Source organism: Micropterus salmoides, unplaced genomic scaffold (genome assembly GCF_014851395.1).
Source record: "Micropterus salmoides isolate LMB-PRFRI ecotype aquatic unplaced genomic scaffold, ASM1485139v1 Ms_hic_scaffold_9, whole genome shotgun sequence".
NCBI lineage: Eukaryota > Metazoa > Chordata > Actinopteri > Centrarchiformes > Centrarchidae > Micropterus > Micropterus salmoides.
Genome location: NW_024044681.1, coordinates 27771585 through 27794826, shown reverse-complemented (window position 1 = coordinate 27794826; position 23242 = coordinate 27771585). Strand labels below are relative to the sequence as shown.

The window sequence follows — 23242 nt, the reverse complement described above, 5'->3', positions numbered from 1 at the left end:
TACCCAGTCTGGATTATCGAATGGGTGAAGCTCCAGACATAATGTGTCAACTGCTATGTGCCGATGTATTCATAAATCTATTATAAGTACACTTCATGTAATTTATTTTAATATGTACTTGTGATTATGCACCACTAAACAATGTTTACAGATCCTTTAAGTAAAAGTGGCTTCCAATGTAAAAACAGTCCTGCATTAAAAATCTTAAGTAAAGGTTGACGTATTTTCAGTAAATGTACTACATGTACCGTAAGTTAAAGCCGTTTCACAGTGCCACTGATGGATTAAATCACTTGATTATTACTGATGCATTAATGTGTAAGTATGATTTTTGCCGTTGTAGCCAGTCGAGGTGGAGCTTATTTTAACCACTTTAATGGGCAGTTCAATCTCAAAGTGCAAACGCCTCAAAAGGACAATTCTGGATTTGTTAGTGCACTTTCAACCCGTTTTTAATTCAGTTGAACCTGTCCAAAGACTTGACTATGTTCTAGTGCAGTGACAATTTACTGTACTAGCAACTATTCTTCCTGCTCTGGTGGATATTTTCATGTTTTGAGAAAATAAGGTATTGGAACTACTATGACTTCATAAGATGGAGATGTCTGCAGGAAACAAGTGCATCATAAATGTGATCATACTGTGTAAATGTACAATCTTAATTAGTAAAAGGAACTGAAGCGCTAAAATATATGTAGTAAAGTAAAAAGTACAATATTTCCACTCCTGAGTGTAGTGTAGTGTGAAGTATAAAAAACCCCAAGTAAAGTACCTGAAATGATTGCTTTAGTACAGAGAGTACTAAAGCAAGTAAATTTGCTTGGTTAAAGCTAAAGCACAGCATAAATTGACATGATAAAGGCCTTGAGACGGATCCTACTATATTCTGATCTGGAGGCCTTGTCTTGAAGAGTACTGGGTGTACTTACATTTTTGCACTCATTTGTGGCAGTGCACATGTGATAAAGATGATTTGTCATGGAAAGCAAGCCAATGTACTGTCCGTGAGCAATATGTGAACAGTTCAGGTGAGTTTTTCAATCCCAACCATCTGACAGCAGAACACCACACACACACACAAAACACCAAATTCTTCATGAAAATTTTACATTTTAATGGAAACTAAAATTGTGAACACTGGAGTTTTTTTTTTTTTTTTTTTTATTGACTATTACATTGTTTGAAATTTGAGGGTTATCATCATGCTTTAAAAAAAAAAAAACATTGTAATGCAACACTGTTAAATTCAAAACAAAAATTAAATAATCAGACTGCTCACTTAAATGTCAACCTGTAAGACATTTGAGAAAGAAATGCGATTGCCTCTTTTTTTTCCTTTTTTTTTTTTTTAAAAAGGGGGCAAGAGATGTAAAAGGGATACAGGAGGAGCACCCCCCCCCCCCCAAAAGAAAACGCATCAACAAGCACAGCCATTTGAGATGACAGAGAAACCTAACATAAAAAGATGACTCTACACTTTTCACTCCCCCCCCCCCCATGACTGAGTCCTGTAAAGACACATATTGCCCTTGTTTACTTCACCCTCCCTTGTGTGCTGAATCATAAACACTGTACCTCTCAGGTGTCAGTGAATTAAAAAAAAAAAAAAAAAAAAAAAAAAAAAAAGGCCCCTAAATTAAAAAAAATTCCACAAGAGGCAATGACAGTTAAAAGGAGGGACAGTTTTTAAGTCGAGCATAAACCCCAAGTCCAGCATTTCCCATTACAGACGATTGATTACTTGATGAAGAAGCAGCACTTCCGGTATTTATCTTGTTTTTTTTTTTAAAAGATTCCTCCTCTCTCACACCGTATAATAACACGCTCAAAGTGACATTCAGCTGCTACAGTAGTGATTTCTCTTCACTAAAAACTCCTCCTGACCCAAGAAGCTGTTTATGTACACCACCACCGTCACCCCCCATCTGCCATTCAGTAGCTGAAGTTTTATCTGAGTAGAGTACCTTTGGCAAAAGCAGATTCAGAGTTGTTGAACCGCACATTAATACCTCATTCCCCCCTAACAACATGATCAACGTCACTACAAATAAAATATATTAAAACAGGAACTCTGGGATGCAGTGTGTTTTAAAGCGCAACACTCCATCACAACTATTTGAAGATTGAATTAAAGTCATCTGTATAAAATCTGGAAAAGTGGGGGGGGGGGCTACATCAGCCTTAATTAGTAAACTAAATCATCTAAACCTCATCAAAAAAAATGAGACGTCTTGATTTTCTGTATCATTTATTCCTTTTTGTCTCATCCTACTTGTGCAACTATGGATAAATTGGGTTATCACTCAGAATAAAAACATGTTAAAACATTAAATTTTTTAAATCAGTTCAAATCAATTATGTGCTACTTCAGACATTAACTTGACAATGGACTGACATGAGTATACACCAGCAAGAGTTTGTCATCCGTCCCATTCAAACTGATTTTGGCTTGAGGTCACGCAATTCTGAACACAAGCTGTGAAATTTTTCAAAACCCTACAACACACATGAAATGCTCACTGCTCTCAGCTGCGTCCATGTCGCTTTAAAAAGAAGAAAGTAGGATCAGCTGTAAGGAGAAAAAAAAAAAAAAGACAAAAATGGCACGGATATATGCTGGAAGCAGATTTTAAACAATCAAAATTGCTGTTAAGTTCCCACACACACACACACACACACACACACACACCTGAACATAAACAACAGGGGGGTGGGGCAGGGGACTTGCATATAATAGCAAGAAGTCGCTACGCACACGCCCACAAAACAGTGAGGCCACACTCGTCACCTGGAAGCCTGCATAAGCATCCTCAAGGTGACTGCACATCCTGAGGGGGTGGAAATACAAACTCCACGTGGTCAGGCTTTCCTTTGAACACACCACAACAGTCAGTCAGTCACTTATCACCACCCCACCCCAAATTACTGATTAACCTGTTTTTGGCTTCCAGACTACAATGCTAAATAATAGTTCTATCTTTATAAATGCATATTCACCATAGCCTTTTTTCGCTGTATTAAGTGCTTGAAAAAGAGGAGCCTCGGGGTGGGAGGATGAGAGGTTCTCTGATTTCCCTGTACATGTCCATCCTCTCAGAAAAAAAAAAAAAAAAGACATTTTTAAAAAAAGGAAAAAGGTTGTAAGACTACAGTAACGTCACATACTACTTATTTTGATCACCCTGTTTTACAGTTAGAAGCCTATAGATGCATCACTGTCTATTGACTTTGCATTTACCATATGGGAACCTGATTATGTGACTTTGTCTATAGATCATGGGCATTCGGGAAGAAATGAAATTGAGAGTTGTGTGTAACTTTATGACATTTATGATTAAATGTCAATTTCCACAAGCACAGCTCAAACATTAAAAAAAATGTCTAAATGCCAATGGTTAATATCTCCTCAATTACCCTTGCTTCCTCATCGACCAGCTCCAATGCAATTATTCTTATTCGGAGGGCAGTGTCTGATGATACACTCATCCATCACACGCTGCACAATGGAAGCCAAAAGAAGAAGAAAAAAAAAAAAAAACCCAATGCCTTTTAAATACCCGAGAGCTGGCTGAGATCAGGCATGGACGTTAAATGTCAAGACAACTGGCTGCAGTTCTGACTTTCCCCCTTTCCTCTGCACACAAGTACGAGCTGCGGTGCTGCCTAATCAGCACACAGTGGAAAGAATTGTACTTGAAAACTCGTACCCAGATCTAGCTAACCCACAGAAACACCTCTGATGTTCAACAATAACAAATCAAGAGGTGCTTCACTATGAAGACATGAGTGAGAAAAATCAACCAACCATTCAAAGATTGCAAGAAGTCTAGTATACATTGAAAATGGAGCATGGAGCAATGTGCTTCCCCCACCCCCCTCCCTTTTTATTTTTTTTTATTTTTTTTTTAAGTTGGGAAATAGACAGGACAACTTCTATTTTTAGAGCCCAAAATGATCAATGCCAGCACCTTGCATGCCATGACAGTTTTCCTCACAATTATTTGGTGTTTTGTCATATCATATGAGACTCTATATAATAGGACTCCAATTCAACATTTCCAATTTTTTTGAGAACATTACATGACAGGGGCCATTTGGCAAAAAAAACAATATTCATAACACAGTCATGGCTTTGTCAACACTACCTGAGTTACATTTAATAATTCTGTATTCATCAACTTATTTATTTTTTTTCTGAAAAGTAACAGCCCAGAGCCATTTCTTTCAATGAGTATTTCTTCGTCAGTACATATAGATCTCTCTAGCAATTAAAAGATAAAAGCAATTAGTTTACATAAAGTGCTATTAATCCACACATTAACCAAATCATATCTTCTAGAGAAAAGAAACCGGGACAGTTCCTTCGTTATGTTGAGTATAACCAATCCTGATTTGGAGATGTCAATGAAAGTGATGTCACAGCTGACCAGTCAGTAGCCAGCAAATTTGGGCTCCCTAGACTTAATGAGATCTTTTAACATGAGCTCTTTTGCAACAAAATTGTGGAAGAATTTGCAGGCCACACCAGCATCTTGGGTGATGATTTGCAGGTCCACATAACTCATTTCAGACACTGTATGGATCACACGGCGATATTGCACACTGGATTGCAATTGTAAAATGTTATCCACAGTAAAAAAAAAAAATACGTACAACCCATCTTCACATTTCAACACAGTTTGACAAAGTGGCTAGTTGAGGACCTAGATTAGTATTGCAATTGTTGTGTTACTGTTATCTTTGTGTGGCTATGGCGATTCATTTCCACCAGTAAACATGCAAGAAATACAATGCCATGAGACAGAAAAGGAAAGACCAAACGCTGAGTCAGAAAAACAAAAATCTAAGTCATAGAATGCAACACGTGTTCCTTTTGACAAGAGGAACCAAAACACTTTTTTTTTTTAAATGAAGACAGAAATGCAGGCAAAATAATCTGCATGGCCATCCTGAGTCTTGCTGCTGAACAAATAGCACAAAATGCAGAAGACCTTATTGGTGGCGATATCTCCTGCTAAACAATTTGTCAACTGGTTCATTTCTCAACTCAGGATTCATCTATTAGAAGGATTACAAATCTGAATTTAAGAATAGTCTGCACTGACCTCATAACAATTTGCATGAAATGTATGAAAAGCTCTACGGTAAAAAGGTTTTGACTTTAACGGACCTGAAAAATAAGCATATCTGTAATAAACAAAGAAATGAAGCGCCGTACAGCAGCTTTCCTTCAAACTGGGCATTTCTGTACCTGTGCTCTGGGATGATACTGCAGTGCAGGTAACGCTCATCATGATAGGTCAGACAAAACAGTATAAAAGAAAAAGCAAGCATGAAATATGGGCTGTGATTTCCCCTAAATGATTTAAGACAATGTTCTCCCTTCCTGGATGGGACCTCACCTCTGACTTTTAACAGGATCTCCAAAGATCGTTCTACCACAACGTCAAGGCATTCTGTGCAAGTGTGTTCTCCTTTCTTCCACGGCAGATTCAAGCTCGCACCCAGATGTATGACGTCTAACATATCTGCAATTAACTCATTTGAATGCGTGAAGAAAGAAAAAATGACAGAGGCGTCCCATAGTCAGACTGACATCTGTCGCATTTCAACAAGATAAAGGCTTAGGGAGGTGCAATCCATGACACCTTCCTTTGTTGAACTCCCGAACATCATCCTAAAGAGTCATGAGACAAACGATTATCACAGCACAAAAGTTGCAAGTGTCCATTGGAGAGGCACCAGTCAGTTTCTCTAACATCCCTCCAGAGTGTGTGCGTTTGTCTGATGCCCCCAAAGAAGTCTGTCACTCCACCCGAGATTCCAAGGAAAATCTTTCATGCTAAACTATCAGTGTTTTCACAGTTGTCCCCATTTCTGTCCAACAGGATTTATGATTTCCAAGGTAGATAACTGCAGCACCCAGAAGAGAAGAAGGTAAGTACTGTAGACGATCTACCTCACTGATCAGGTCCATCCTTGGTCTCATCATAAACAACTACTCTTTTTGGATCTACAGCAGAGGGGGAAGAAAGGAGGCAAACGGTTAGATCAGTCAACATGATCAGTCTCACTGATGTTAAGAAATATGGGACTGAATTCCCAAAGAACACAAGCAACATAATCATGATTTAAATCAAAATTTTGGTTTTGGTATATTTCATTTAAGCTACCAGCCTACTCTACCTCTGACAGGCTAGTACTCATTGCTTTTGTTGTTTGTTTGGGTTAGTTAGGTTTAGAGAAGAGGAATGAGAGCAGTTAGGGTCAGGGTAAGCCAATCAAAAGGCAAAGTAGGGCGGGTCATGCTCTCACCATCCTAGGAAAAAAATAAATTTATTAAAAATCACCACCCATATTAAACTTCCCAACTGCTCTTTAGAGACCTTTGGGTGAGGTCACGAAGAGGGCACCCACCTGTCACTCATGCTACTATATAGCCATGAGGCCACGCCACCTACAGCGGTTGTCCTGTGCAGCATCTTTTAAACATGCTGGGATGGAGGGAGCTAACAGAATTTGGGTGTGTAGTGTGTCTTAAAAGTTAACTTAAACATTTGAGGCATTTTTTGTTAAATGAAAAACAGGTTTTGTTGAAACCTAAAACAAGTACCAAATGGTTTCTATCAATACATAGCCCTGGTAATAATGGCATATTCTAGCTTATGGTTGGATATTCAGCTAATATAGTCTCAAACATCACTGAACTCATGCCTGTGTGGATATCAACAGATTGCTTGGAATAATTGCTGCATTTCACCTGCCAGCTGGCATGATTGCAGTACCAGAGGACCATACACCAGTAGTATGTCACACTCCGTTATTTTAACAGTCTCTGTTGGTGATTATTTTGGGTTTCTTATGTTTCTGCTGTTCAGTAATAAAACAAACATAGCCTTTTGTTGAAGGCAGTAATGCAACACTTTGTGCACATGCTGCCATTCGTCCCAACTAGAACAACAAATTATTAGTGCACGGTTTGATTTACACAAGCTAAACAAGCCTCAGGATCTTTCTAAGCAGGTCACCAGGATTAATGAATTAAGTCTAGGTGGATGTACATTCATAATAATTTCATTGTAACTACATAAAAATTAAACATTACAATTAGGCGACTGTCATAGGCACACTGTTATACCAGGCTGTCTTACTCACTGAAAGGTCAGTAATTGCCATCTTTAGATTGTTGATAAAAGGTGCTAATGTAAAATAATCTGAGAGAAAAATAAACTCTACCGGTACATTTACATCCCATTTGAATCAGAACCAAAACACTAATGCAACTTGTGTTTTTCATAAGTTGTCCCCCCGTCCCCACTTTTATATGCTACTACATTGCTAGATATTCTAATATCTAATTCTAATTAAGAAAACTGAACTGCCTAAACATTTTTAAAAACAGAGGTTAGACAAATGCAAGAACAACAAGTTTAGTTTACCTTGTTTTTGCAAGTTGAGAATGGATTCCATTTCTGTTGGGGGGAAAAAAAAGCATATTATTTCAGCCTCTCACTTGATTGTTCATGAAGAATAATTTCAGAAAATACAATACTGATCTTCCCAAAAACAGTATAAAGACATACTTAAGCTTCATTTCTTAAATTTATCATTCAAAAAAAAAAAAAGGGACATCAAATCTACTGAGACTTGACATGACAGTTTTCTGCAATAGCCATTCAATGTATTTACATCTCTATATATTAGTTTTCATTGTTAATGGCGGAGTCCACCATTCCTGCAATGCATTCAAATTGCCTTCACGCACAAAGGGGTATACACAGGAAACAATGCAGCATTAAGGATTGTAATTTCATCTCAACACCATCGCTCACTTCACTCTCAAATCAGAGCTGTATTAGTAACTGCTGATACAAAATGAACATTTCCTAATGCTTCACATTAAAAGCATTCGACTGTTAAAACGCGGTGTGGCTTTTACTGTGAGACAGTCACAAAAGACAACGCATTTGTCAGATATAAGCGCTAACCACAATTATTCATCAAAAATGTTTCATTTAAAAAATAAAAAATAAAAATGTTTAGCAGATCATGTTACATTTAATAATGGAACAAGAATGAGCAGCCAGTGAGCCGTTAGATGAGAGTTGCAGGCGATAGGCTGATAACCAAAAGTTCCTGTTGAGAGTGCCCTGCTCTCACGTGGAAAACTACTCGTGCCTTGCACAGCATGAAATCACATTACAAATGCAGTTACTACTAAAATACTTCTTTACCAGAACAATGCAAGTTTGTTTGATGGCACTGTAAACAGATACACCAGGGCCCAGTTTCATAAAGCAGGTTAAGCAAACTCAGAGCCTGACCATGAGCTCTGATTTGATTAAGCCTAAGGTGGGAAACTCTTGACTATGTAGAACCTGATTGAAGCGCCACCATCAACGGAGCTCTGATACTATGATTCCCCATGGCTACTGGGAAATGAAGAGCAGAGCCTCATGTTTAATCCAGTTGCGCTAGAAATATGAATGTGTGCCAATGTGGACCATGACATTTACCTTTAAAAGCAGGAGTGGAGAAAGAGTCATTAACTTAACACTATTACATTTTATTTACCGTAGTCTCATTCATCATTTGTCAGACATGAATTTCCTTAATAAATAATAAGTGCCGAAATCCTTTTGTATGTTACATTCAGTTTTTAAAATATACTTATTCAGCTGTCTATTTTACATTAAAGATTGTGGTCATTTTGCATTTAATGACTGTAAGCAGCTAATATTAAGAAACTCACTTTTAAACTTCATTTAGTTCAGTTTCAGTCTTAAAAAGTCATTTTAGCTGGGCCGAAATTATCATCATCTCCAACACAACTACAATAGGAATGTTCAATTGGTACGACTAATCACAACATGACAAATGACTGTTCATTGACCAGTTAGGCTACAGATTTAATAGATTAGTTTGATTTAAACAGTGATTACTGCAGTAATGTAGCCCACGCTAAATGTTTCAGTGCAACCTGACAACTGCAAATTAAAGTACAAATGCTTTTACCACCAATTACAGGTACACATTACCATCCGTCAACACTATAAATTGTATTGCTCATCTTAAGAGCCGTCATCCCGAGCGTTATGATGAATTTGTGAGGAATAAAGAGAAACCCTGTCAGCAGTAGTTTTCTTACTTTACCCAGTGAACGTGGACATTTTGAATAGCATTGTATTTTGTGTGTGCATCTACCAGTGGGCTTCCACCTTAAGAGAAGGAAGAAGAAGACGAAGACGAAGAATTCCACTACAAGAGAGACTTGGTGCTCTCTGCAATTAGGTGGGGGAAAAAATGTGTGCATGCAAAATGTGAGCATATCGGATTTTGCCAAAAATCTAATACTGTGCATGGCTACTACAACGGGTGTTGCCAAATCAACCAGGAATAAATAATAATTACAAAAATGGTTACACAAATTCATTTGACAAATAAAGATAATCAAATTTACCTTTAGTGTGATAAGTGACAGCAGCTTTAACATCAAAGGATCCCCAGCTACACCTTCTGCCAATGTCTTTAGACTGGGCCTGTTCTTTAGATGAGCCAAACAACAAAGTGGTTTGTTGGCCCTGTGCAGGCTTAGCACCGTTGTCTTTACTGGGGACCAACATAGAATAACCCGCACCCTTGGCCTCAACTTTCGTCTTTTCCTGGCCACATGGCTGTAGCTTGTTCTCCTTGCTCATCGCACAAGCAGGAAAACAAGCATTAGACACATTGCAAGGTGTACAAGTCCTTTTCTCGGGGTCTTCAGCTAAAGTGCCAGGCTCTAAGAATGATGGGCCAACATCAAAGCAGGGCTGTGCAGCCTTGGATGCGACAGCCTGGCACTCGCTTTGAGGAGTGACCACAGTAGTCTTGTCCTCTGCGAGCACCTGGCCATTTCCTCCTTCTGGCCCCAAGTTGGGCTCATTTATGAAGGAAAGCCCCCACTGATTCTGGAAGATATCTCCCAAGGCTTTCTGATTTGTCTGAGCAGCCGGAGGGTCAAGGTGACGAGCGCTAGGGAGCACAGGTTGCATATTTAAAGGGTAAATTAAAAGAGTACACTTTCTAAGCTCATATGCTTCTCCATCTACTGGACTAGTTGTAGAGCTACAGTTACTTTCCAAAGGTGATGCTACATTCTCGCCACTTGGGATAGATTGGGCTGATGGAATACTACTAGCAGCAGGAGCAAAGAAGGTACCCACTGATGGGCAGCTGTTTCCATTTCCAGAAACAGGACCATTAGTAAAGCTAGCTGAGGTGATAGTTTTCAGAGCAGACATGGGGACCTGTGACAGTCTGACAGGAGGAGGCAGTGCCTCTCCTCCACCTTGGGCTACTTTGTTGAGGTTTTCTTTTACTTTACTTGCATAACTGATCTTGGGAACAATTTTAGCACTGCTATTGTCCACAGGAAATACTGGAGGGGGCTTGAACAAAGTCCATGGGTCCTCTTTTGAAGGCGAGGAAAGTTTGGCTTTGGGCCTTTCCTCAGTCTTTTTACCAAAGGTGCCAACTGTTTTGCCATCAGAGTTTTTCCTCTGAGATTCACCCAATGAAGCGTCTGTCGCGATAGCCCGTCTAGCTGCTGACTGGGCTTCTACTTTATGGGCTCTGAAGCCATCAAGTCTGGAAGTCACTCCCTTCTCAGTTGTCTCAAGATTCAAAGCCCCATGCTCCTCTGTAGTGTTGCCCTGCTGCATGTCTCTCTCCCTTTCTCTTATCACATTATCAGTGTTCTTGGCATTGTTACATCTGGCCTTGCGTTTCTTCGGAGTAGTATATCCACCTTCGGAGCCGCTGCCATCATTGTCCTTGCTAGAATAGCCATTCGTAATATAGCCACAGTTTACAACGCCATTTTGAAGCAACATAGAGTCTTTCTTATCCAAAGGTTGGCCATCATCATGTATCAAATCCACTGCCTTTTCATTGTCAGTTTTAAGGTCCATATTCTTCTTATGATCCAGTCCTTTGCTGCTCACTTTTGGAACAGGCGTGTACAGCTTTTGTGTTGACTTCAGCTTCACATTTGGAATACTTGCGTTTCTGTTACCATTGCTGTTGGGGGGATGCGACATACAAACAGTATCAGACAGATGCGGATTCTTCTCCCCCTCTTCCTCACTGATGTTTATTTTTTTATTGCCTGAAAGGGGAAACAAAATTAGTTTATGCTAAAATGTTAAAAACACTTCAATCACACCTCAATTCCACTACCTTGCCGAAAACTGCCCCAATTTCTAGCAAATGAATTAAATTGAAAAATGATTAAAATACTGCACACACACACACCACATTATCTTCGTATGCAAGTCATATTCAAAATAAAAGTATGAATTATCCACATGAATTATCCATTTGGTATTAAAAATGTGCATCTGCTATCCACACAGACTTAAACTGGTCTTTACAAATCACAAACAAGTCTGACAACAATTCATTTGTTAGTGAGACAAAGACAGGACAAGTACTGGACAACAGAAGAAAATATTGCTTGTTTGTTTATGGTGTTGTCTGAAAATGCATCTCATAACACAGGTTGCTCACTCTATGTAACAAGTTATGCACATATCCCCAACTGTCAGCTGCAGACTCACTGAACTGTTAGCTGATGAACTTTCTAGAGAATAGCTGAGCTGACATCAAAGGCCAGTTGATTCAAGGTGTAAAAGGAGGGCTAACAGCAGCATTTATGAAATACACTTAGACTGACAGCGAACCACAAATAAATCTATGTATGGCACAGAGGCATGGGAGCTGCTGTGTCAACGAGGGACTTCCAATTCAACGGTATGGCCCCTCATATCTATGGGCACAGCACACACAAGCTTCTACATACAGCTTCGCTTCTCTTATTCTTACCGAGGCAGGCTCTCGCTCATTTGCAAGCAAATGTATTAACAGAGCTACCAGTAAACGTTAAGTCGATAGTTACAGTGTCAGTGCTAAGCTGCAGCAAACCATATATTTACCGAGTGCTCACAATAGAGTTGCTGCGTGGCTTCACGTTGACTGGACAACATGCAACAGGCCTGTCAGAGATGACTAGCTATGGCTAATGTCAACTAGCCAGCCACTGGTTTAGCATTAACACGCCCTGGTTGGTTGTGGCGTAAGATAGCCGCCTAACACCAGCGACACAAGCAGGCAAAGGACGACAACGACATGCCAGTACAGCAAAGTATCGTGGTTGTACTTTTTTATTTATTTATAGCCAGGTAACTATAGCATTAGCTCGCAGTGATATTCTAACATGGCCGACAGGAAATGGCAGCTGAGAACATTCCAGTGGAGCCGGCTCGCTTTCCTAAACTGGACACAAGCATGCTCAAATGTTGCTCAAATGAAAAGGCTTTGACTACTGTTGAACGCAAAACGGCATGCACATTTAGCAGCTACTGGGTTTAGCACACATGGAGACAGAGTAGGGTTTTCTGAAATTATTCAGTTGGCTAGTGCAAAAGAAAAATGGGTGGTGAAACCGGCGCACAAGGTCAATCCCCGATATGTCAAACCACCACCAGCGACAACTGTCACGCAACGTCAGCTAGCCAACTAGCCAGCTAACTCAATGGTTGGTTTCGGGACCGGCAGGAGCTAATCGTCGGTCCAATCAGCGACTCACCAGTTGTAACGCTTCTTAAATTATTGCTGGAAACATTAGTTTTAATAGATAGCTAGCTAGCTAGCAGGCTACAGCCCACGATCACGACGGAGTTCACATTAGTTAGCAGATGCTAGTCGGCTCGTTGACATTAGCTGACTAAGGCTAGCAAGCGTTAGCTCACTTTTCCGGATGGCCCAACCTGTTTTCTTCGTCTGCGTTTCCTGATGCTGGCGCTGGAAGTGGCTCTGATCATTTTTTAGACAAGTTGTATGTTGAATAGAGTTTCTGTCCTCCCCGTGCTGGTGATATTGCCTTTCTTGTGCCCGATCTTTGGGCTGTTCCTCCATTGAAGTGTAGAATGTCGGACTTGTTCAGCCACTGCTAGCTCACACTGGGTGAGTACAGAGCGGTCCAATCACTACCAGTGTAAAACGGAAGCTATTTGAAGCCTTTGGAAACGTCAGCAGTAAACGTCTAAAAATGGCACTGTTTGGGGTGGTCACCGCCACCAAAGTCCATGTCTAGGATTTGGACTAAGCTATGCAGAAGTATTTAGCAGGACTTTTCAGGTTTTGGCAGATGTCTAACACTTAAGTAACAGACAAGTGATTAAAAAAAATCTTTTCAGGGTGAGAAAAACGGGGTGGGGTTCGTGTGACGGGAGGCGCTGCCACGTCTCCAGCCTGTGGACACTTTGGTGGAGGGTCCCGGTGAGACCAGCCCCACTCCCAAAATGGAAAACCGACTTATTGCAAATTCACTACCACTTTATGCAGATATTCCCTATTTATTTGTAAATATTTTACTACATGTGGAATGAAAACAAATTCCTGTTGCTGTTTCCTACAGTTTTGCCAAAAGGAGCAACATTAATATTGTAATCGCAATACATGTGCCCAAATCAGTCACGTGCAATGTATACGTCAATTTGCATATTTTCTGTGTGATATGTTTTATATGCTATGTATCTTGATTGCTCAATTTTATATCCCATTAGAAATACCAACATATATGGAAAAATCCTGGGTTCAAACTAATCCCCATATATCTGCCTAGATCCAAAAAACCACGAAGACCTATCTATTAGAAAGGATTCCTTCATCACCAACAGATTTTATCCTCAGTAAGTCTGGATGGAGCAGTGGGCAGAGTAAGTCATTGTGGTGTTAATATATTGTGTGCAATGGTTATATAGCTTTATATTTCCTCAGTGTCTTCCCTCCTTCCAACATTTTTTTTTAAATTGCCCCCTTAACTGCCCCACAATTAAAATGTCCATCAGGACCGGGCTACCATTTTTATCCGGAGACATTACTAAGTGAGTGAAATCACCCTCTTGTTTCATGTGTGAATCTGACTTAATTGCTTAAAATTCAAACAAAGAGTAAATGCACACTAAAATGTTTTGAGGCCGGATTAGAATAGCTAACTCACACTTGGTGTTAGCTATAGTTTAGGCTGACATTTGGCAGAGCTTGAAGCAATTCAAAACCTCACTCAAAAAAGTAGAAAAATAAGAGCGGTTCTTATATTGGACAATACACATTTCAATAACTAATAATTTGCCAGTTAATATCACATACCAGAAATATAAATACCAAATGAAAATTTAATTTAGTAATTAAGTCAGTCTCAAACAGCAAGAGATCCTCACCTCACATTAAGTAAAAAGGAAACTGCTTATATGGCCTATGTGGGCAACAATGATCAGCTTGGACATAAAAGAGCGAACAGCACCCTCTTGTGGCAAGAAATAATACAAATTCTCAGATTTAAGAGATGCATCCGTGTTTCACGCAGATGCATAGTGCTGATATATGCAGCATGCTCCTTCTGCTGTATATCCATGTGACTGCTACCTTTTAAATGAAACATTAATATGACAGCTTTTTTTATGACAAGATTTATTTTTAAAATGAGACTAGGTTTCTAGAGATGGACCTGGTCTCCATGCAGATGTGCCCACAGGAAAGCTAATCTCTCAATATGTTAAAATACAGTGTGAGGTACTGGGCAAGTCATGGAAACAGTTCAAGAGACAGTTATTACTGTGGCATTTTGCACTTTTAGAGTGAGGATTGAGATTAACAGTGACTGAGGAAAGTATTGGAGGGAAGACAAATCTAGTAAAAAGTCTTTCATTGCTGGTTAGATGCTTCTGGCCATAGAGAAAGTCTTACTTTTAACATTTTAATGTCATGATAATTAAGTGTGTAAATTAAATGTAATCCTTTGGTTTAGTTTGTCAAAAGCTGTTAAATTTATGGAGGAAAAAAAATTACCTCATCACAATGATGCATAAGAAAGGTTACAATATGTTTTCATATCATAGCATTTCTTTATTTTATATTGACCAACAAAGAGTTTCAGGGATGTGTTTGTTTCTTAGGAAAAAATACACAGAGACAATTTATTCTCAGCGTGCAGGCCTCAGGAGAACATTAGTTAAGCAACATGTTTTGATAACTGTTCTCATGCAGCCAATTCCCATTACCAAGTAAGCCAATCTCCAACAACCTGAATTCAACCTTTTTGTTGATACAATATATTTAATATGATTATTTGTAATCATTTTGATATGAATAAAAACTAGCTGGCATTATACACCACTCTCCAGAGCTCGTTAGCATCTAATCCACATTTCATGTTATTCTTGTTAAAGGATTGAATATTGGTCATATAAATCCCTGGAAAGTATGCAGGTTTGAAACTGAAGACTGAGATGGTTGAGGTTGAATAATACGTATTACTTAATTTAAATTTGAAAGACATTTCAAAAAACTTTCCTGTTTATATTACAGGTAGTCTTGGAGGGTTTGAAACGTAACTGATTACTATTATGATAGATAAAATAGCCATGTCAAAAAAAATAGCATTCAATCCTATATTTCTGCAGCATACAAAGAAACTAAATGTTTCCATTAATGTATTTTTCAGCTCTGTAAAGTATGGTTAATGTGAGAAACACGGTAAAGATGTTTCTGTTTCAAAGTGTAATTCCTGCTTGTAGTGATATGTTTTGTCTGATGATAAGAAACCTGTAGCTCTGGACACTGTTGACTGTGCCACCAGTTAAATTAGTGCATAATAAAAAAAAATGTAGACCTGGTAAGGGTGTGCTGTAGTCCAAATACATGTGAATCTACAGTAACTGCACACACAGAAATGTTTCCAAAAAAGTGTAAGTTGAAATACTTAAGATGCTGATTGTACACACATACTGTTCACTGACACGTAATGCATAAAGCATCCATGCCAATAAAAAGTGCATATCTTTGGAAGTATTAAAAATTAAAAGAAACCGACGGACTGTTCCATGTCGTGGAATTTTCCAATTGCATTGGACATGCAGTCAAAACGCATCTTGCATGGCTCAGCTGAGGACTCTCAGCATGTAAATGTTTCAGTGATGAGAGTAGAATTAAAGGTATCCGGTGTCTTAATGGTCCTCAGTTGTTGCATTGTCACAGTGTGGCTAGAAGGTCTTCATGTCGTAGAACTTTGTAGGTAAGCCAGTAAAGGACATTAAACATGAGGAAGCTCATGGGGAAGAGAGCTCGGGAGATGGTGTCAATCCTTTTTGCCCGATCCACAAAGCGCCTACGTATGTCATAGAAACCTAAGCCAGGAGGTAAATCAGCAAATACTGGTGTTGCATCCATTTCCGGTCCACTTCCTGTTGACAGCGCAAGTCCAAAACTCTGGAAGAGTAATCCCTGCTGTGCCAGCTCCTCCTCCTGGAAGAAAAAGACACCGAATAACCATCTGCACTCTTTGAGACGAATCACACAGCCAAACTGTGTTGTTTTTCTTTTTGAGCCACTGATTGGCTGGTGCTAAACTAAACCAGGTGACAACAGTACATACCTTGGCACAGACACTGCACCGCTGGGCTACGTTCCCATGAGGAGCATTGTTGCCTGACATTTGGCTTCCTTTCACCTTACTGTCACCACTTGCCTGCTGATGGGGCAAAAAAGGAGCACATAAATCATCACACAGACTGCATTGATCGAACAGTCTGCAGCTGCCTCGCTGTGCTGCATGTACGTTTCAAACATTGTACAGTAAAAAGCAATCATCATCTCTTTCTTACAAAATGAATATAAGTCTGACATTAATGTGAAACGAAACAGCTTGAACATGTAGTTAGAGAAAATTTCAGTGACATTGCATAATCCCAACAAAGGATTCAAGCAGATGTTTGGTGTATTATAAATATTCCAAGGCATTAATGAATCCTGCAGCTTCTGTCGTACTGCTTCATTTAAGAAATATTTTATATTTAAAGGTGATTTGTTCTATTTTGGCTTCCTAATTTTTCCTCTTCTCATTTGATTCAAAGTGAAGCCACAATATGTTGAGAACATTCAGCCAACAGTAGAATAAGGTGATGGCTTGAATTAATTACAGGTCAACGCTTTCTGCATTTCCGCGGCTGGAGCGCAACATGCAGCTGAGTTGTGTAGCTCGTGCATAGCTGGGCGTAGGGAATAGCAGGTGACAGCGGCCCGAGGGGCTGAGTGGGTGGGTTGCACTCACAGTTCTCTGTCGCTGTTGTTCTTTGAGCTTCTTCCTCAGTCTGAAGAACTCCTTGTGCTGGCGTGAAACAAAATTAACAGCTGCATACTCCAGTAGTGCGGCAAACACGAAAAGAAGACACACTGCCATCCAGATGTCGATGGCTTTCACATAGGACACCTGTGAAACCATGAAAAGCAAATCAGCAAAATCACTCTGTGAACATTAGTGTTCATGTCATGCTAGGCAGCCACATTAAAAAAAGATGGAATTACAAATCCTGTGTCAAGATTCACATGTAGCTTCATTGATATTAAACAGTGGGGGAAGATTTTAACTTAGCAAAACAACACAATTAAAATACTACTATACAAGAAAAAGTCTTAGAGTCAAAATTCTACTCAAGTAAAAGTACTAAATGTACTTGGAAGTATCAAAAGTTACTATGCAGAATTAATTGGTCAAGTAGGAACTTAGGATATTTTATAAATTGATATGTTTTGTGTGTAAAATAAGAATCTAGTAGCTTTAGATGTGAGATAAATGTAGTGGAATAAAAATATATACAATATTTGCCTCTCAAATGTAATGGAGTAGAAGTACAAAGTAGCACAAAATAAGAATCCTCAAGTAAAGTATGAGAACCTCAAAAATGTAATTAGTTAAAATTACCTTCACTCTGACCAGCTGTGGCCTCAAAATGTATATTAATGCAGGTATATTTTTGAGAATAGTTATATTACTTACGTACATTTTTTATGCTTTTAGATGTAGTGGTAATACTACAAAAAAGTGGTATTACTACTTTATATTACTGTAAAAAAATATCTGTGATGATATCTTCTACTGCTGCCTTTTGAACCATTTCCTGTGAAAATTTCCTTCCTTTTAATGCATTAAAAAACTGATCAGGGCTCAATGCACCATCAATACAACTTGGGTTGAATTGACTAAAACAGACAGCGACAAACCTGTGGTCAAAAAGTAAAGTGGCTCAATTTAAAGCTTTTTACTTGGCCAGTCACAAAGCCAGGCCTGGGTGCTACAAATGTCAACTCCTGCCTGAACTTAGGCTGAGTTTTTTCTCAGATTTTATAAACTTTTTAAAACCTTTGCTTTCTTGAGATTATCTCTGCTTCCAGTAACAATAAACAAATGACAATTATGCAGCACTTCTATTTGTCCCATGTCAGCTTCATATATGGAAGGTTTGTTCTTATGAGTAGCCGTTTCAAAGTTCACATGTCTAATCTTGTAACCATTTTTTTTCCTGAAATCATCCCAGAATGTCTAATAAATAATGAATAACAGTCTGACCTTGGGCAGGGAGGCTCTGGAGCCAGAGCTCTGTGTCGTCATGGTGAGCACTGTAGTGATTCCCAGTCCCACTCTGGCCGGGGCTGCATCCATGTTGATCCAGAACGACACCCAGGACAGGATGACAGTGAGCAGGCTCGGTATGTACATCTGGATCAGGTAGTAGCCCATTTGACGCTCCAGGTAGAATTTGACCTCAATGCAGGTGAATTTACCTATCCACAGGAGGAGATACAGGTACAAACTGACAGTCTTATTAGAAGTTGATTGGCAGTATCTATCAAGGATGTTGGTTGGCAGGTCGTCACGTGTCATGTACCTGTGTTGTAGTTCTTGGTGCAATAGCCGAGGCCTTTCTCCTCTTTCAGCACAAACTGAGGGAGCGTCAGATCATCAGCCACCTGCACCGCTCCCACATCCAGCCATTCAAAAATCAGATCATTCATGGTGTAGCCAACTAGAAGAAAGACAGATGGAAGGTTTTATGACAACATTTATGTGTAATATTTTCAGGCCTTCCTTGAAAGATTAACTCACAGCTTTCAAGCTGCATCGTACACGTCTGGCTGTCCATGGGGAAGTTTTTCAGATCCATGGGACAGGAAAGGGTAAGCGTCAGCCTGGAAAACAGAGACAGCAACACCATAATGGTACTGGAATGGTGTGTAAAATAAAAAAAGGTGATACCCTCTCACTGCATCCTAGCTGGAAACCCAGCTAGCCCACATCACTAAACCCACAATACCAGCCGTGTCCTGCTTATGTGTCACTCAAAACCTTTTTGCACATTCACCTTACATTAAGGGTCACATCAAGCAGCTCCAACCTCTCGACACCTGTCCTCCTTTCCATCTGTCTACTCCACTGTGCCCCACACAAACCTCACAAAGGACTGACAGGTGCTGACTGACAATGTCAGCCTTTATGGAGGGCTTGATGTAAAGTGGGCTGAGAATACAGCACCGCAGTCAGTAAAAATAGAAGAGTGCTTCCACCCTCACATGCCAGAAATCAAGAATTTTGAGAACATTACATTCACAGTCCATGCCAACACCTCAGTAGATGTGTTGGTATGGACTTTGCTGATGTCTAATGTATTGAGTGTCTGTTGCTGCCACTGCTGTTTTTGTTGGGTCTTTTGGTTCATTTTTAACAGAATTACGGATACGGCTTTAAAACATTTCTTCCTCTTTGTTATATTCTAATGATAATTCCTCACCATTACGCTACAGTTCACCGCTGCTTTAGTGCCACGTTACTGAACTGATTCTGTTTTAGCCTGCAGTTATTTTTTAATGTGAACTTATTCACAGTGGGTGCTGGACAATACAATGACAATTGAACTGAACTGGAGTGAAACAAACATGTTGTTGGACCATATATTTAGAGCTGGCATCTTGACAAACCATGGAACTGGATTTGTAATGTCTGATAGAGGTATATAGTGGTGTATTACTCAGCCAGAGCCACAATTTTTTTTAAAAAGCAATCACCTGATGCTGTAGAGGACATTTCCATTCTGGAATATCCGAAGCAGTTTGTTGTCTGTTGTAACCTCGTGAAAGTTTGCTCCCTTTTCATTTGCAAAGAACAGGTCAGGTTTCCAAATAGAGTCCAACATTGAGGGATCCAGGTCCAGAGAGTCATCTGGATATTCCTTATATGCTAGTCGAGGGTCATTCCACTGCTGTCGCAGAAATACATTGAGCCTGTAGTCCTATGGAATTAAATTATAATTAGAAATTAAACTAGTTATAGTTATAAATTACTGAAACAAAATACACTGTCACAAGTGGCAATTGTGGAGTTCAGGCCATAGTATTATATTGAGAAAAACACAATTAATAACTAGACTATTTTGCATATGTCTGTGCATCTGATTATGGTGTAATTTTATTATAACCTTATGAGATGGTCAAGATCAAATGAACAGGAATAAGTCACAAGCAGGAAACAAATTAACCTGCAAAAAACAAGAAAGAAGCATAAACGCTGACAAACAGACTTTAGTGCTCATAACCTAAACGACAGAAAACTCCACTTACAATATCACCAATTAAACTTTGATGGCCCTCCCTAGACATATTTTAGAAAATGCATGAGTTTTCCTAACTCTAAACTTGAATACATAAATAATAATGTCTCCAAACACTCTGCATGGGTCTCATAAATAAGGGATAGTCCCTTATTTGACAGATACAGAGATATGAGAAAATCATAACTGACATTATTTACTGAACCTACAAGATGGTGTTTCCCATCATTAATTAGTCATAATCTAATGGCAGTGTGTTTAGGCATCATGGAACTTGCTTCAAATGGCCTCTCCAAACAGAGGGAGAACAGCCAGAAACGCTTCAAATGATTAAACACCAACGGGTCTGACGCGTCTGATAAATGAGCATTCACTAGCTCGGTTGTCCAAATAACAGACTGAAATCCCTGCATTGGCAGCAAGTTAAACCAGCTGAGGCCTTTTGAAGCACAGTTAATATTTCTAAAGAAAGAAAGTTAATTCTGATATGTGACTCACTAGGCTGCAAAGAGTAATGTTTATTATGTTGTTAAGGAACAGCTAAGATATAAATTAGGTGACTACATATTTAAATTACAATACATTAAGGTATTATTAACCACATGAACTCAAGAGAAAACATACATACTCAGTATGTGTGTCTCCTGGCCTGTATAATGGCACTGGAACAAATTCTAAACAGTTCTGCCTTAAATTTGGACATTCAAATTGAGGAACTGAGTAATTCCATGTTTTGCCACTTTGTACTTCTATTCCACTACACTTGAAGTGTACTTTCTACATTTATTTGACTGCTTTAGTTACTAGTTGCTTTCAGATTCAGATTATTGATGATTATGTTATTACAAAATGTCAACAAATAAATTATGATATATTGTTATACATTAAGCTACCCAGAATTATACAACATAGTTAAACCCCAATCTTGCAAGATGCAACATAAAAGTTAGCTTTACACATTAATAAATCAATAATTAAAATCCAAGAATATAATATATTATTCTGAAATGGGCCATTCTGCATGAGTACTTTTACTTTTAGTATGTTAAGCATATTTTGAAGCTTATGCATGTCTACTTTTACTTTTGTAACATTGCAACAGTGCACGATGTATTTCTACACTGTGATATTTTTACTTAAGTAAAAGATCTGAGTACTGAGTAGACACTGAAACATGATGCTCAACACCTGTGACAAGAATCAGTGGTGCAGTTACAGTACATGAGTCGGGGGGATTATTTTTGAGTAGTACCTGTTGAGTATAACAACCTATAACGCAGAGACAATATGAAACTGATACTGAGCAATAATATGACTATGAAACGGACTACTACATACACCTGAGTAGTTTTTAGGCATCACTTTTACAGTCTTTCCTATCAAAGAGACACCTTGAAAGACAGATGGAGAGCACAATTATTGTGCAGAGCATAGCAAGAGAAAGTAGGAGTAGGATAGTGTTTAAGACCTCGCTTTCTCTTGCTACTACCACCCTACACAGCTTAATAGTGGTGCAAGCAGTTATATGAAAGAACAGCAGGCCTACTTCATCTAAAACCTGATAGTGGAAGACCAGTTAAACTGATATAGGTGCCAAAACAGATCCATTAGTGTGCACTTGTGGCTGATATAAAGTGTAAAACCTTGACTTCATGTCCATGTAGACGCTACTGCTAAATTATATATTTAAGATAAGTAGCCTATAATGTATATAGGCCTGAAGACCAGAATTGCCACTTACTTACATTTATTGCTGAAATATTTATCATACACTTGATGTAATTAGATGATAAAAGCAGACGTTCATCTGTTGTATCTTCCAGATGATCTGATTTTTTTTTTTCAGCATTAGACCATCCAAAGAAAGTGCAACCACTTAGGGTTATAAAGACAATTCTCACCATAGTTGTTTCAGTGATGGATCCGAAGCTGTTGATGAAGATGTTACAGGTGACATTGACAGGAGGACCTGACAGAAGCACATTGTCATTACACATCATAGTCACACTGGTTTCTTAAATACCACTGATGTTTTCTGAGGAGGCTGCATGAAGTATTGAAGCCGGTATAGAGCAGAGCGTTCCCACAAAACAACATCTGCTAGTTCTCTTCATGATATCCTGATAAATAGACTTATCCAAGATGACCAGCATGAAATTGTGTTGTCATTTTCCAGTACGCTCCCATTAGTGTATTCCATCTGTCGACCACCGAAACCTTAAATATTTCAATGACTCATTTCCTAAGAGGCAATCATTTATTGATTCTCCTTTAGTTACATTAGTGTATTTATAGATAATCAGCCGGGATTTACCCAGCATGCACTGACAAGGATGTGGAGCAAGTATGAAATATATATGAAATGCGACCCCAGAGACTGAAGGGGGGGAAGTATGTCAGAGAGAATCTGCTGGCTCTACTCACAACGAGAGATTGGACTGAAATAGGCCTGTGGGGTAACGTACGAGGGGAACTGCACATTTCTGACAAAAAAACATTCTGAAAGAGAAGTCTAAAAATATCACAACCTAAATCTGTGGGTCAGCATAAAAGCAGTACACATGAAATAAAAACAAAACACAAGGCTCCTGTGTAAAAACATCATGGCCCGCAGCATATCTCACTCCTGACCCATCTGTGAATGATTTGTGCCCCCTCACTGCCCAGATTGTTGTGCAAAATGAGCAGCGTATGTTCTCACACCTGCCCTGCCCTGACGGAGGAGGTCCTCCCACTGCATGGCAAGGTGTGTTACCTTT

The 23242-nt window shown here is 39.1% G+C and overlaps 2 protein-coding genes across 4 annotated transcripts; both read right to left on the bottom strand.

Annotated features, from left to right (window-relative positions):
- Window positions 1-1336: 1336 nt before the first annotated feature.
- nufip2 (nuclear FMR1 interacting protein 2) lies at window positions 1337-13227 on the bottom strand. 2 transcript variants are annotated; one of them, XM_038707935.1, is made up of 4 exons: window positions 12792-13227; window positions 9461-11149; window positions 7440-7472; window positions 1337-6013 (listed from the first exon to the last, which is right to left on the bottom strand). In XM_038707935.1, exons 1-4 carry the CDS (start codon window positions 12955-12957, stop codon window positions 5961-5963), a joined length of 1941 nt encoding a protein of 646 aa, XP_038563863.1. In that variant the 5' UTR covers window positions 12958-13227; the 3' UTR covers window positions 1337-5960. The 2 variants fall into 2 exon arrangements, with proteins under 2 accessions (XP_038563863.1, XP_038563864.1); XM_038707936.1 differs by having other exon boundaries at window positions 12810-13225.
- A 1275-nt stretch (window positions 13228-14502) lies between these two features.
- On the bottom strand, window positions 14503-22978 carry glra4b (glycine receptor, alpha 4b). Of its 2 annotated transcripts, none has more exons than XM_038707939.1 (8): window positions 22385-22978; window positions 19942-20165; window positions 18986-19068; window positions 18768-18905; window positions 18449-18663; window positions 17153-17311; window positions 16478-16570; window positions 14503-16347 (listed from the first exon to the last, which is right to left on the bottom strand). In XM_038707939.1, exons 1-8 carry the CDS (start codon window positions 22481-22483, stop codon window positions 16075-16077), a joined length of 1284 nt encoding a protein of 427 aa, XP_038563867.1. In that variant the 5' UTR covers window positions 22484-22978; the 3' UTR covers window positions 14503-16074. The 2 variants fall into 2 exon arrangements, with proteins under 2 accessions (XP_038563867.1, XP_038563865.1); XM_038707937.1 differs by having other exon boundaries at window positions 16478-16573; window positions 22385-22975.
- Between the last annotated feature and the right edge of the window lie 264 nt (window positions 22979-23242).